A 15,000-nucleotide genomic window follows, 5' to 3' on the forward strand; every position below is an offset into this window, starting at 1 on the left:
ATTTGGCTGAGTCCATTTTCTCTTTGTGATACACTGAAGAAAACTGTGAAACGCCAAGGAAGACAGGAACTATAATATTTTATATTATATATATATATATATATATATATATATATATATATATTATATATCATATATATTATATATTCATATATATATATAGACAGGAACTATAATATTTTATATATATTTATATATATATATTTTATATAATATTTGTCAGAATATAACTAATTGCGTGGAGCTGTGCGAGCGAAGGCGACGTCATTTTCGAACGACGGACCAGCTTCAACTGACAGCTATAGGACCCGCTAACCCCACTTTGAACAACCAGGTGACGTTCACGGGCCCGCTGCGCCAACTCCCTCGAAATTCGGTCGGAAGTGGTTAGACCTTATATTCTTAGATCTTGAAACCCTACACGGACAAAGGACCCGACTTCGGAGACAAAGAGAGCTTCGGCCTCTTCTTCTAATCGGGTGTCCCGCAGTCCACCTTCAACCCATCGTAAGACGAGCCGGGTCATCAACGGAACCCTTTCTATGCCCGGTGGGCAGGAGGGCCGTGGTGTTTCCACGCGCGCGTTAGTCGCGGGTAACTCCTCCTCGTCCAGAGGTGGCAGTCTCCCCTTTGAGTCTCCCGGAACATCCGCACCCAAGCGGGACTGGCCAAGCGGGCATTCCCAGGACCTCCTCCCCACTCTCTGTTCACTCGTTACTACACTGAAGGAACAGATGGAGGAACAACGGGAATTTTTCCGCACTTCTCAAGCTCAGTTCATGCACCACCCGGAAGCTCGTCAGGAGTCACCACCCCTAAGGGCCCCCCTCGACCATCTTCCACTTGATCAGAACCCCCCTGAACCCATCAGTGACGATAAGGGAAGCGCGAGGTTCCTCTCTGACCGTGCAGACCCCTCCTACGACGACGATGTCCACAGCGCCGTAGGGGGCGGGGGACACGCTCCCTTTCCCCTCCCGATGCCCATTCGGAATCCCCGATGGTGGTCAAACCTTCCTTGTCAGACATCCTCGCGAGAGTTCGGAGGGCGAATCGACTGGGCCCCCCGAAAGAAGAGGAAGCCACATTCGAGTCCGAGATCTTCATGACGGGCAACTCTCAGAAAGCGCAGCCTCCTCCAATCCACCTTCCATGGAGTACGCAGACAGCGAGAGCCATGACCCAACCCTCCGACGCTCTCGCAAAACGGACAACTGAGAAGGCACCTTGGCTTCCGGTTCCAGTGGAACACCAGAGGCGCTTCTACACCCCATCGGGAACAACCCTTAGAGCAGCCTCGATCCCGGCGAGGTTACCAGAGCTGGTTAAGGCGGACGCGGAATCGCTCCGCAGAAGAAGCGTCCTCCTCTCCGGCAGGGAAGTCAGCAACCACATTCAATCACTGGCTCTGTCCCTGGCGGTGAACTCCTGGCTAGAACGCCTCCTTGCCTCGGTAAGGGAGTTCTTACCCGAACTACAACCCCAGGATGAATGCGACCTCCAGGCTCTATTGGAAAGCGCGAGCAGAGCCCTGAAGCATCAGGCTTCCTGTCTCTCAACATCCTGGGCCAACATCGAGTCCCGCAGGAGGGACACCATCCTCGGGGGCCCCAGTGACCCCCTCCTCAGAGAGATTTATGCTCCTTTGAAGAGGGCCCCCTTTCTCACCCACACGCTGATTCCCCTGGAAATGGTGGACTCGGCAATCAATAGAGCAAACCAGTTGATGCACAACAGAGCCATCGAGAGAACAGCCGTCCCTAGCTCGAGGCCAAGGACCAACCCCAAATCGACCCCTCGGTCCTCTCAGACGCAGAGGCAGCCTTTTCATCTCCCTAAGAGGGAAGACAGGCCACCCCCCTATTCGAAGTCGAAAGCCCAGACAGGAAAGCCCCGCCCCTTTCCCAATAGAGACCAGGGGCGCAAACATCAGAGAGGCTCCGGACCCCACCGCAGAAAATTCTAGGAACTCGCCTGCCCTCCCGCACAGGATAGGAGGTTGCCTCTCTCTCTGCTGGAGGGCATGGGAGGCGGCCGGGGCGGAGGACTGGACCATCCAGGTCATCAAGGCAGGCTATCGCCTTCCTTTTCACACCATCCCCAGCCTCTCCCCCTATCCCATCCAAGTCAGCAACTACCATCCGGACTCAGTTCGCGGGCGGGCCCTAGCGGAGGAAATCTCCGCTCTGCTTCAGAAAGGAGCTCTAGAGGAAGTCTCGACTCCGGACCCGGGGTTCTACTCAAGGCTATTCCTCGTAGCAAAGGCAACAGGGGGGTGGAGACCAGTCATCGATCTGTCTCCTCTCAACAAGTTCCTTTCCCTGACGAAGTTCCGAATGGACACCCCAGAGGCCGTAAGGGCGTCTATCAGGGAAGGGGACTTCATGGTGTCGCTGGACCTCCAGGATGCCTATTTCCAAATACCTGTGCACCCCTCATCCAGAAAATTCCTCCGCTTCGTCCACAAGGGCACCACCTTCCAGTTCACCTGCCTATGCTTCGGCCTCTCCACAGCACCCCAAGTCTTCACCAGAGTGTTCAAACTCGTCTCAGCGTGGTCCCACTCCAGAGGAATTCGCCTACTCCGTTACCTGGACGATTGGCTGATCCTGGCACAGTCCGCCCAGCTATGCCACGACCACCTGGGAACGGTCCTAGCCTTCATCCGCAAATTGGGCTCCATTGTCAACCAGACGAAGTCGGATTTCATTCCACGACAGAGAGTCACGTACCTGGGTATGGTTCTGGACTCCTCCCTCATGAAGGCCTTCCCAGTAGAGAAGAGAATCCAGAATCTCACTTCTCTCGTCGTACAAGCACTATCGACCGGGTTCCTGACGGCGAAACAGTGCCAAGTCCTCCTGGGCCATATGGCCTCCGTCGAGAGGTTAATTCCCAGGAGCAGACCACGAATGCGACCGCTACAGTGGCTCCTCAAGTCCCAGTGGTCCCCGCTAAGGGGAAAAACCCGTCAACACATCACCCTTACCAGAGAAGTCAAGGATTCTCTTCTCTGGTGGAAGGATCCGTGCAACCTGCTCGTGGGGATGCCCCTCGGCCCATCTCCCCCCCGAAGTCCTCCTCTTCTCCGACGCCTCCAAGGAGGGCTGGGGGGCCCACCTCAACGACGATCACGTCAGCGGTTCCTGGTCCACAGTCGAGCGGACAGCCCATATCAACTGGCTAGAGTTGAAAGCGGTACTGCTGGCTCTCCGTCACTTCTCGGATCAAATCTCGGGGAAAGTCGTGGGCATCATGTCGGACAATTCCTCGGTAGTAGCCTACCTGAACAAGCAGGGTGGCACAGTCTCCCAGGACCTATGCCATCTCACTATGGACATCCTCCATTTAGCCGAGAATCTCCAAGTGGCACTCAGAGCTCGCTACATCCCAGGGAAGAAGAATGTCTGGGCGGACCACCTCAGCAGAAGGAGTCAGGTAATCAGCACGGAGTGGTCCCTCCATCCGGAAGTGGCGACCTTCCTCATCAACAAATGGGGCTCCCCTCTGGTAGACCTTTTCGCCACCAGATGGAATCACCAGCTCCCAGTATATTTCAGCCCTCTCCCGGATCCGCTGGCAGCAGGAGAGGATGCTCTTCTGCAAAACTGAGATAACCTCGACACCTACGCTTTCCCACCGTTTCCCTTGCTCCAGAAGGTGCTCCAGAGAGCAAGAAACGCATCCAACCTTCGGATGACTTTGATCACTTCCTGGTGGCCGGAAGCCCCATGGTTTCCAGACGCCCTCGAGCTAGCAGTGGAGGAGCCCCTGGCCCTTCAGGGAAGACCCGACCTTCTACATCAACCAGTCAACGGGGCCTGGCACAAGAACCCGTCAGCTCTGGCGCTTCACGCGTTCAGACTATGGTCCGGATCCTCCTAGAGAAGGGTTTCCCCAAAGAAGTGGCGGAAGACATGTCCTCCCCTATTCGCTCTTCCTCAGCTACCCTTTATCAAGGGAAATGGAATGCCTTTGCAGAATGGTGCCACTCCCGGGCAATAATCCCAGATCAAGCCACCATTCCTCAGATTGCCTCCTTCTTCCACTTCCTCCGGAAGTCCAAGAAGATCTCCCTCTCGGCAGTGCAGGGCTATAGGGCAGCTCTTAATCAGGTGTTTTTTCCGAAGGGCATGGATCTAGCCCTGTCACCAGAGATTTCCATGCTCTTTAGACATTTCAGAAAATCATGCCCCCCGCAGGGAGATCACTTTTCCTCCGTGGGATGTGGCATTAGTCCTGAACTCTCTGCGGGGTCCCCCTTACGAACCCCTCCGAGATGCTCATTTGAAGGACCTCACCTTGAAGACAGTTTTTCTCTTGGCCCTTGCGTCTTCCAAGAGGGTCGGGGAGTTACATGCCATCTCTTATCGAGTCGCCCACTCGAAAGGATGGCAAGAGGTCTCCTTCACTTTTCTGCCCCAATTCATTGCCAAAAACCAGGATCCGGCCAAAGCCGACCCTAGATTCTGGTCCTTTAGTATTCTTTCCTTGGACGACTTTGTAGGGGGCGAACATGCATAAATGGTACTATGCCCGGTACGTGCTATTCGGACCTACCTCAAGAGGACTAAGCATCTTAGACCAGACTTGCCAAGATTGTTCGTCTCTACCAGGGGTAAGCCCAAGCCCGTCACGAAGACTTCCATTTCTTACTGGATCAAGGAAGTCATCCGCAGGGCCTACACCATGAGCCCCTCGGATTGCCCTAGAGCAAAAGCTCATGACCTCAGGGCAATAGGGACCTCCCTAGCCTTCCGAAAGAATCTGTCGGTCAACCAGGTCCTTCAAGCAGGTATATGGAAGTCCCAGACTACGTTCACTTCCTTTAACCTCAAAGAAGTCATGTGGGAATCCTTAGGGACCTTCTCTCTGGGCCCCATAGTGGCCGCCCAGGAAGTCCTGAGATGACATATCCCTTACCAATGGCACACAGCCAACCCTGTAACCTCATCTAGGTTCTGGTTCGGCAACCACGGTGATACCTATCCAAAGTCCTTCTCATACTCCTACATTCCCTTACCTCACCGAGGGCTCTCAAGCATTCCAAGGGAATCAATTCAAGCCCTGCAAGTGGTACAAAGTGAGTATACCCTGTCTGTCTCCACTCCTGGGAACAGAACTAGGTGCCCTTCACAGTTTAGGGGAATGTATAAGGGTCTGGTCAACGTAGGTCTTAGCACACTAAATTTTTTTCCTCACGGAGGTTTCCCAGGCTAGATAACTACTTCCTTCCCTCCTAAGTCCGAGTCTCCTTGGGTAAGGAGTACCGAAGAGTTTGTATTCTTCGGAACAAATGTAATTTTCGCAGGAAAATTAATTTTTCCCTGATACAAACCTGAGGTACTCCTTACCTCTAATGGCCCTCCTCAGCCACTCCTCTAATAGCTCCTTCTCCCTGGCCTGTCAAACCTCGTGATTAATTTCATACTTGGCTCAGACAATGGTGCTTTTAGCGTGCTATGCTTGTGGGGGAAGGTGGGTCCCCCTTGCCCCAGGAGGGCCCCTTACTGAGGATAATGGTTGACCAGACCCACGGAGTGAGGTGTTTTTCAAACAACACACAGTGTTAGCGGTAGAAACTTTGGCTTACGCGAAAGTATCCTTGGGTAAGGAGTACCTCAGGTTTGTATCAGGGAAAAAATAATTTTCCTGCGAAAATTACATATTATTATTGTTATTATTTTTATCATTACTATTATCATTTTCATTATCATCAGGGATTTCAAAAGGACTTATAATAGTTTCTCCTTCTCTGGTGGCACGCGATGACTTTCAGGATTCGAACCGCCCCCGCCTCTGGCTTCTCGCCTTTAGACGCTAACGCTCTGGACCACTCGGCCATTACTTGCAATGATTAATATTTCATAAAAAAAGATAATGAATAAAGCATATATGTGTAAAAATTAGATAAATACTCGTATATATAATGATCAAATGAATCATAGATATCTAATAAATATAGAAATAATCGTACAATATGAATATATAAGAGAATAAACCGTACATATATATATATATATATATATATACATATATATATATATATATATATACACATATATATATATATATATATATATATATATATATATAGAGAGAGAGAGAGAGAGAGAGAGAGAGATAAATAGATAAATCATGACTACATTATAAATACATTATTAAATAAATCATAAATGTATAACAAAATAAATGAAATGACGAATAAATAGATAGATAAATTGAAAAGAACGGTTCTACTGCTATGGCGAACAAATGCAGACAATCATTAAGAATATTTTATAGAAGGTTTGTTGACCTACTGTCCTATGAGTACACACACACACACACGCACACACACACACACACACACACACACACACACACACACACACACACACACACACACACACACACACACACAGTAGTAGAGTTCCCGGCTGCCACTACGGCGGTCAGGGTTCGAATCCCGCCCAGGGCTGAAATAATTTCAGTATCGCTGCGCTGCGAGTCGTTACTCCAACTCTCGTGGGCGGGGAGCTGTGTGTGTGTGTGTGTGTGTGTGTGTGTGTGTGTGTGTGTGTGTGTGTGTGTGTGTGTGCGTGTAAGATCACAGCAGTAAGATCACGAGCTCTGAGCTCTCTTTCGGAAGGGAAATAGCTGTCGATCACGAGTCCAACACGTGGTCCAAAGACCATGGTGAATCACACCCACACACACCCATATATATATATATATATATATATATATATATATATATATATATATACATATATATATATAAATATATATACATATATATATTTACATGTGTACATATATATATATATATATGTATATATATATATATATATATATATATATATATATATATATTGGAAGTAGGCTGTTAATAATGCATACGTTGTTAAAGTCAACAGCTGAGATAGCATTATTCTGTTTATAGAATATCTTTTCTATGTTATGCACTAATGTGCGGTCGTCTGGATGCAGATTTCTGAGTAGAGTACTGAAGTCCATGGTGTTTTCCTCTAGACGTCTTTCGGCTCTAATTAGCCATCTTCAGGAGGTGTTTGGTTGAATTGTTGACAGAAAATGACGCGGTTTGATCGTATGGCGGTATATATCGGCGGAGAGCGGAGTGCCCAAACGTCCGCCCGCCAATCAGCGCGCGGGATGCATCCTCTGTCTTCTCGTTGGTAACGACGTTTCAGGTTGCTGCTGTATATTAATAGCGGGTTTTTGGTCGTAAATTAGCACCGCTTCTGTCATCTTTAGTCCTCTGGTGTCATTGTTTCTTTCAATGATGGCGGTGGTGCCTTCCATATGGTGTCTCTTTAAGTGTTAGTCCATGCTCGTACAAGTAGTGTCTTCTTATGGCGCCGTCCTGCAGATGTGCTGAAATTCTCTTAGACAGTGTTGTAGTGGTGACGCCAATGTACCGAGAATTTAGGCGACTGCAGTCACCACTCGAACAAGTATGTTGTCGTGTACCAACATACTTGTTCGAGGGGTTTGGGCACTCCGCTCTCCGCCGATATATACCGCCATACGATCAAACCGCGTCATTCTCTGTCAACAATTCAACCAGACAACACCTCCTGATGATGGCTAATTAGAGCCGAAAGACGTCTAGAGGAAAACACCATGGACTTCAGTACTCTACTCAGAAATCTGCATCCAGACGACCGCACATTAGTGCGTAACATAGAAAAAAAAAAAAAAAAAATATATATATATATATATATATATATATATATATATATATATATATATATATATATATATATATACGGATGTGTGTGTGTGTGTGTGTGTGTGTGTGTGTGTGTGTGTGTGTGTGTGTGTGTGTGTGTAAGCCTCAGCTAGAAGGGGAGTATCCGAGTTGTAGGGGGAATATAAAAAGAGTGGGGGATTCCTCACCCCCCCCCCAACGCAGGGGAACTCTGTAGCAGCATTCTTATCCCCCTTTTCCAAGGTTTAGGCAGGAGAGCGGGAACCAGTGTGTAAACAGACCAACAGAGAAAATACACAGAAATGGACATAGGCAAACAGAGGCATAGACAGGGCGGGGGGGGGGGAGTAGACAGAAATTTAGACGGGCAAATAGAGTGAGGGTAATTGTGTCCCAACGAGCAATCAGTCTGGCAAGTAGGCAACCATCATCATTTCCGGTGAGGACGGGAGCGCATTTGGTACATATTATGATAGCGACGCCACCTCCATCCACCCCTCCCTACCCCTCCTCCTCCTCCTCCTCCTCCTCTCCAATTTGGGTTTTTCCTTTTTCTTCTTCTTTTTTTTCTTTTTTGTCATGACTGTCAACATAAGATTTTGGTCGCCATTTTCTTTTTTTCTTTTTTTAATTGTCATATTTTCTTTCAGCCAGTCGACCTTATTATCGTTATCATCTTCGGAGTTACATTTTTTCCTCGTTTTCTTTTTTATGGCGCCCTTCTTTTCGTTATTATTTTCTTTTATATAATGAATTTGCGAATACAAAATGTCACGGTGCTAGTCTCCGTCGGCCATTTTAGTCATTCCATTTCTTATTGCAATTATTTGTTTATTTATTCATCTATCTACTTATTTATTTTAGACGGGAATAGACAATTACATCAAATCAACTATGTATTAAGAACTGGGTTACAAATCAAAAAATGAATGCTTATGAAAAGAAGAAAAAAGAGAACAAAGAAAAAATACGACAAAATTAAGTAAAAAACAAAAAGACACAAAAAAGTAGATAATGACCGTCATTGCTGAAAAAAAAAGATAAAACAAAACAAAATAAAACAGAAAAAAAAAACATTGGCATCCCTGAGCTTTTGAAATCATTCTAACGAATCGAAGTCGCCTGGAAATACGATGACGTCACATCGCCAGCAAAGGTTCAAAATATGTGCAGTCAAGGCTGTACTTCCACACTTGTCCCCAGCTAGAAATCAAATGACAAAAATAAAAACACATAAAAAAATTCTCCACTCAGTGGAATATAATGGAAAAGCCAACCATATTTAGATAAAAATGAAAAATAAACAAACATGAAAATATTGAAAGAATGACGTACCAATATATATATATATATATATATATATATATATATATATATATATATATATATATATATGTATATATGCATGCATGCATAGCATAAAACAGGGATCAAAGAATCATGTTTTCTATTTCTCTTTGCAAAAATAAAAACATCAATTTCCCCTTTCAGTTTCATTCTATTATTCTGTTTGCCGTTAGGCTGTTCCATTCAACTCCGTGATACCCGATTCTTGGGATAACGGGAGGGGAGTGCGGCGGGTAGTGTCAGCGACTACTAAGCGTGGGCAGTGATGATCGAGGGTGCCCGTCATGTTTACGGCGTAGTAGTAGTAGTAGTAGTAGTAGTAGTAGTAGTAGTAGTAGTAGTAGTAGTAGTAGTAGTAGTAGTAGTAGTAGTAGTAGTAGTAATAATAATAATAATAATAATAATATTAATAACACTAATATTAATTATAATGATAATAATGATAATGTAGATAGGAGGTAAAGGGAACACGGGCTGAGGGAAATACTTTTAATCCTGACTAGTTTCGCCTAGTCAGGAATAAAAGTATTTCCCTCAGCCCGTATTCCCTTTACCTCCTACCCACATTCGTCACAATGTATACACAATAATAATAATGATAAAATTAAGAGCAACAGCAAATTCAATATAATGATAATGATAATGGTAATACTACTAATAATAATTGTGATAATAATAGTAATAGTGACAATAAAAATAATAGTAATAACTGTTACTATTGCAATTATAAAATTACTGTCATTATCACTATTATCATTATTATTACTGGAATTATAATGAATACAACAATGGTAGTGAATACGAAATAAGAGGAACAAGAATAATACTAATATATCAATGATAATATAATAATAATAACAATAATAATAACAATGATAATATTTTTCTATAACTATCAACGGCATTTGTCTAAGAAATATGGTGTTCTTTGTAGTGATGGGTGAATACTGAGCTGAAAGAGCATTTAATAAGCAAACATGAAAATTGCCTTGAATCATGCAAATAATGAAGTAAAAAAAAATCTAATTACATATTCCATGAGAGACATTCTGTGATTTTGCCTGACGATTTTATTCAAATTAGAAAACAGATTCTGGTCGCGTCGGGACAAGTTCCCAAAACAATAAATGTGTCATATTCATGTCATCGCATCTCCGAGCCTCTTTCAATAACCCTAGAATAACAGCGAGAGAATGGAAGTAGTTGTTTATGCAGCGATAGGAAGTTGAATAAATCACTGGAGTGGTCAGGGTCTGTCTATAACCAATTAATTTATCCTTCCGATAACCGAGCGGAAGCTATTCTTACCTCCGGCCTTCCCGCCAGTCCGGAGAGTCGACATGACGCTTAGTGCGTTCGAGTGTGCATCAATTAAAATCGAAGTGTCTATAAACAAACAACTTTCCTCAGAAATTCATAACATAATACATTTCATTCGTTATAATATATACTCTGTAAGTTTTTCAATACAATAGCTGGGGTAACTTGTCTTAAAGAGAATAGAAATTGAGTGATGATAAATGGCAGCATGCGGTTGAAACACTACGAATGGCAACACTCAGTTGAAACATTCTGATAAACTACTTTCGTCATAGGGTGACGCCTATTGTTTAAATAAGTGAGAGATAAATACTCTAATTAATATCGACCGCAGTGCATGCTTTGGAACGTAAGAAAAAACAATAGTAGGCAATTATGCTATCGTACAGAAGTACTCAAACGCAAATACATATGCGCAATCACGCACGCACCTACTGTAGCAAAGATGAAATATGGAAAAGCAGTGAGACCATGTGAAAGAAGAGTTGAATTAAAATTGGATAAAACAATGAAAGAATGGTGCGTAGAGTGTATCATAAATATTGAAAGAAATAACTGAGTGAAATATTGCGTTGTGCAGATTTATAAGAGAGTAGGAATCAAAATCGAATGTAAACGACATATAATCATAATGCTTATGAGAGCCTATTGATGGCAGAATTCTAAGAGTAATGAGTGTGTGTGTGTGTGTGTGTGTGTGTGTGTGTGTGTGTGTGTGTGTGTGTGTGTGTGTGTGTGTGTGTGTGTCAGAACGAGTTAGAAAGAGTATAAAGATTTGAGACGATGGCGATGACCCCGTAAGAGGGATTAACTAAGGAAGAACTGGCAGTAATACTGAGAACTAAAGGGCTTGTCACACTGGGCTATTTTCCTCCAATCTCCAAGTAATCGATGGTACCCACCACCAGAACTTTTTCCGCCGTAAAATAAATATGGCACACAATTTTGTTTTCTCAGGAAAAATACATCAAACGTCTTTTGATATGCTGGAGAAAAATGATTTGACTCAAAATCTGCTCCAGCAGTCGGACGAAAAATAGCCCAGTCTGATAACGCCTAAGGCGAATTTTCTCTCCCGCTCGTGGTTAATTAGGAATAAATGAAATTGAATGAAATTGAATGAAATGGAATGAAATTTAGCATTGAGGACAATGGCGTTTAGATTAAGGAGAAAAATATATACGTTTTCTATTATTAAAACTAATATGATTTTCATTATTATAATTCCTGTTACTATAATTATCATAATAATTATTATTAGAATTATTATATTGCTGTATTGATATCAATATTATTACTCCTACTGTAAGTCTTATTATTATTTTTTATTATCATTATCAGTATTGTCATCATAATTATTATTATCACTATTATTACTAATACCATCCTTATTATTATTGATATCATTATTATTCCTACTGTAAGTCTCATTATCATTGTTTTTATTATCATTATCAGTGGTATCATTATAATTATTAATATCATCATTATGATTATTTCTATATTATTATCAATATAACTATCATCATCATCATCATTATTATCATTATCATTTTTATTAATTATTATTTGGACAGCCTTTCCAAGCCCCCGTCGTCTGCCACGCCGTGGCGGTCAAATCCGGTTCACGGGCGACCAAACGAAGGAACTAGAAGCAGTCTTCGACCAACACAAGTACATCACGCCCTCGAGACGGAAGGACCTCGCCAGGAATATCCACCTCGACGAGAAACAGGTACGCAGTTGTGTGATATTCTCATTACAAGCGCTACTTCCGTGATCGGTTGAGATGCGAACGCTTTCATTATCGTTATTGCAATTATTATCATCATAATAATTTTACTAATATTATCATACCATCATTGTATTTATTAATACAATTACAATTTCCATTACAATTATTTAATATTTATTACTATTATCATAGTGATTATAATTACTATTGTGGTTATCACTGCTATTATCATTGTCATTATAATCATAATAATTATTATTACAATTGTTGTTATTATTATCATTATAAAACGACATCAATAATATAACTATTTTTACTATTATTACTCTTATGATAACAACAATAATAACAGCATCAATAACATAACTATTGTTATTATTTATTATTATTCGCATGATAATGACAACAACAGCATCCCATAACATCACTAACTTCCTTCCGTTCCCGTCACAGGTGAAGACGTGGTTCCAGAACCGCCGAGCCAAGTGGAGGAAAACGCGTGCCATGGTGAGATACTATAGTAGTAGTAGTAGTAGTAGTAGTAGTAGTAGTAGTAGTAGTAGTAGTGGTAGTAGTAGTAGTAGTAGTAGTAGTAGTAGTAGTAGTGGTGGTAGTAGTAGTAGTAGTAGTAGTAGTAGTGATAGTAGTAGTAGTAGTAGTAGTAGTCGTAGCAGAAGCAGCAGCAGCAGCAGCAGTAGTAGTAGTAGTAGTAGTATTAGTAGTAGTAGTAGTAGTAGTAGTAGTAGTAGTGGTAGTAGTAGTAGTAGTAGTAGTAGTGATGGTATTCGATGTAAAAATCTCGATTCACTTCCCCTTTCTACCCACCTCTTTCTCCTCTCCTTCTTCCTCCTTCCTTCTTCTCCCTCATCCTCTTCCCCCTCCTTTCTTTTTCCCCTTCACTCTTCCCCCTTCCCCTCCCTACACACACACACACACACACACACACACACACACACTCGGTGGCGCAGTTGGTAGAACGATGAACTACTAGCATGGTGGTGCGCGTAGTGCTTGGTTCGAATCCTGCCCAGGGCCGAAATTATTTCGGTACAGCTGCGCTTCGGGTCGTTACTCTGACTCTCGTGGGCGGGGAGTTGGGTGTGTGTGTGTGTGAAAGGTCAGAGCATTACCCATAGATCGGACCTACGAGCTCTGAGCTCTCTTCCAGGAGGGAAATAGCTGTCGATCACGAGTCGAACACGTGATCCAAAGACCAAGTGAATACACACACACACACACACACATATATATATATATATATGTGTGTGTGTGTGTGTGTGTGTGTGTGTGTGTGTATCAACAGAACTTCACCTTCAAAGTATAAGAATTTTGATAATAATGATAACAATAACACAGTCATCTCGAATTACGACAAAAGAAACAATATAGATTTAATATATCTAGACTTTGCAAAAGCTTTTGATACCGTCCCCCACAAAAGACTACTTACTAAGTTAGCTTCACACGGAATAAGTGGTAGCCTATTAAGTTGGACTAGTAACTGGTTGAACGATCGAAAGCCGAGTTCTAAATGACAAAACTTCTGGATGGAAAAATGTTACTAGTGGAGTTCCTCAGGGTTCCGTTCCTGGGCCACTTCTATTCATAGTATATATAAAAGATATAGACCACGGACTGAAATCTATTGTCTCCAAATTTGCTGATAATACAAAACTGTGCAGAATGGCAAATGATCACTTAAACCAATTAGATATTCAAGAAGATTTAGATATATTACAGCAATGGACTGAAAAGTGGCTAATGAAATTTAACACAAATAAATGCAAAGTTATGCACATAGGTAAAAATTACAGTAAGTACGATCACAAATTATTTAGAAATTCGTTAACAAAAGTGGATAATGAGAAGGATCTCGGCGTAATTATCAGAAACGATCTCAAATCATCTAAGCAGTGTATTTCAGCCTCTAAGAAAGCAAATAAGATTCTAGAACTGATTGCGCGATCTTTTGACTTCAAAAGTCCATCTCTCATTAACAACCCATATAAATCGTTAGCACGTCCACATTTGGAATATGCTGTTTCCGTATGGTCACCGAATCTCATTAAAGACATTGCCACAAAACTTATTCCAAATATAAAAAATAAATCATATAAAAACCGACTAAAATATATGAATCTGCTTTTCCCAAAAAATAGCGTAGACTCAGAGGTGACTTGATACAGGTCTTATAGATTCTAAAGGGGATTGACATCAAAAGTGGCAAAATTTTCACACTGAATGAGAATCCGATAATAAATAATGGTCTCAAACTGTCAGGAAATAGATTTAATTTAGAAGTGGGTAGAAACAGCTTCGCCAATCGTGTAGTTAATGAATGGAATAAACTTCCTGCAGAGGCAGTGCAATGTAGTTCAGTTCAAAGCTTTAAGATTGATTTGGATAAACACCTAAGCAAGATGCTGTAATGACTGCCATTCATTTTATATTGTTTATTTGTTTATTATTTTTATTTGTTAATTATTATTTCTTTATCATTTACTATTATTTATGTCAATTCATTATAATCTACTATTTACCTGTTTATCATTTAACTTTACCTATTTATTTATCTATTTATCATTATTATTATTATTTTCTTTTGCATCCAACCTATCTATGGACCAAAAGGTCTCCTGTCGGCATGCTCCGTCTTTGTAATAACAATTATAGTAATAATAATAGTAATAATAATAATAATGCTAACACTAACATCTGTTCTTCCATAGAATAATGTCTTCAGAGGCTTGAACGGGACATTTTTATGACTTCACCCAATAAATTATTTATTTATTAGTTTACCGGCCACACGTTACTTTCAGACGATTAAAATTGTCCGTGTTTTGTCGAAAAGAAAATTAAAACAAACCCTAACCTTCATTTA

At 42.2% G+C, this 15,000-nt stretch overlaps 1 protein-coding gene across 1 annotated transcript in view; it reads left to right on the forward strand.

Moving 5' to 3' along the window:
• Positions 1 to 15,000, forward strand: part of LOC143041334 (uncharacterized) — a 45,548-nt gene that overhangs the window by 14,959 nt on the left and 15,589 nt on the right. Inside the window, exons 2-3 of the mRNA XM_076213153.1 lie at positions 11,959 to 12,116; positions 12,570 to 12,623. Of these exons, the coding sequence (XP_076069268.1) occupies positions 11,959 to 12,116; positions 12,570 to 12,623 (212 nt within the window). The remainder of the gene's footprint in view (positions 1 to 11,958; positions 12,117 to 12,569; positions 12,624 to 15,000) is intronic.

The sequence above is a fragment of the Oratosquilla oratoria genome, chromosome 30 (genome assembly GCF_046742065.1).
Source record: "Oratosquilla oratoria isolate Oo_2021 chromosome 30, ASM4674206v1, whole genome shotgun sequence".
Lineage (NCBI taxonomy): Eukaryota > Metazoa > Arthropoda > Malacostraca > Stomatopoda > Squillidae > Oratosquilla > Oratosquilla oratoria.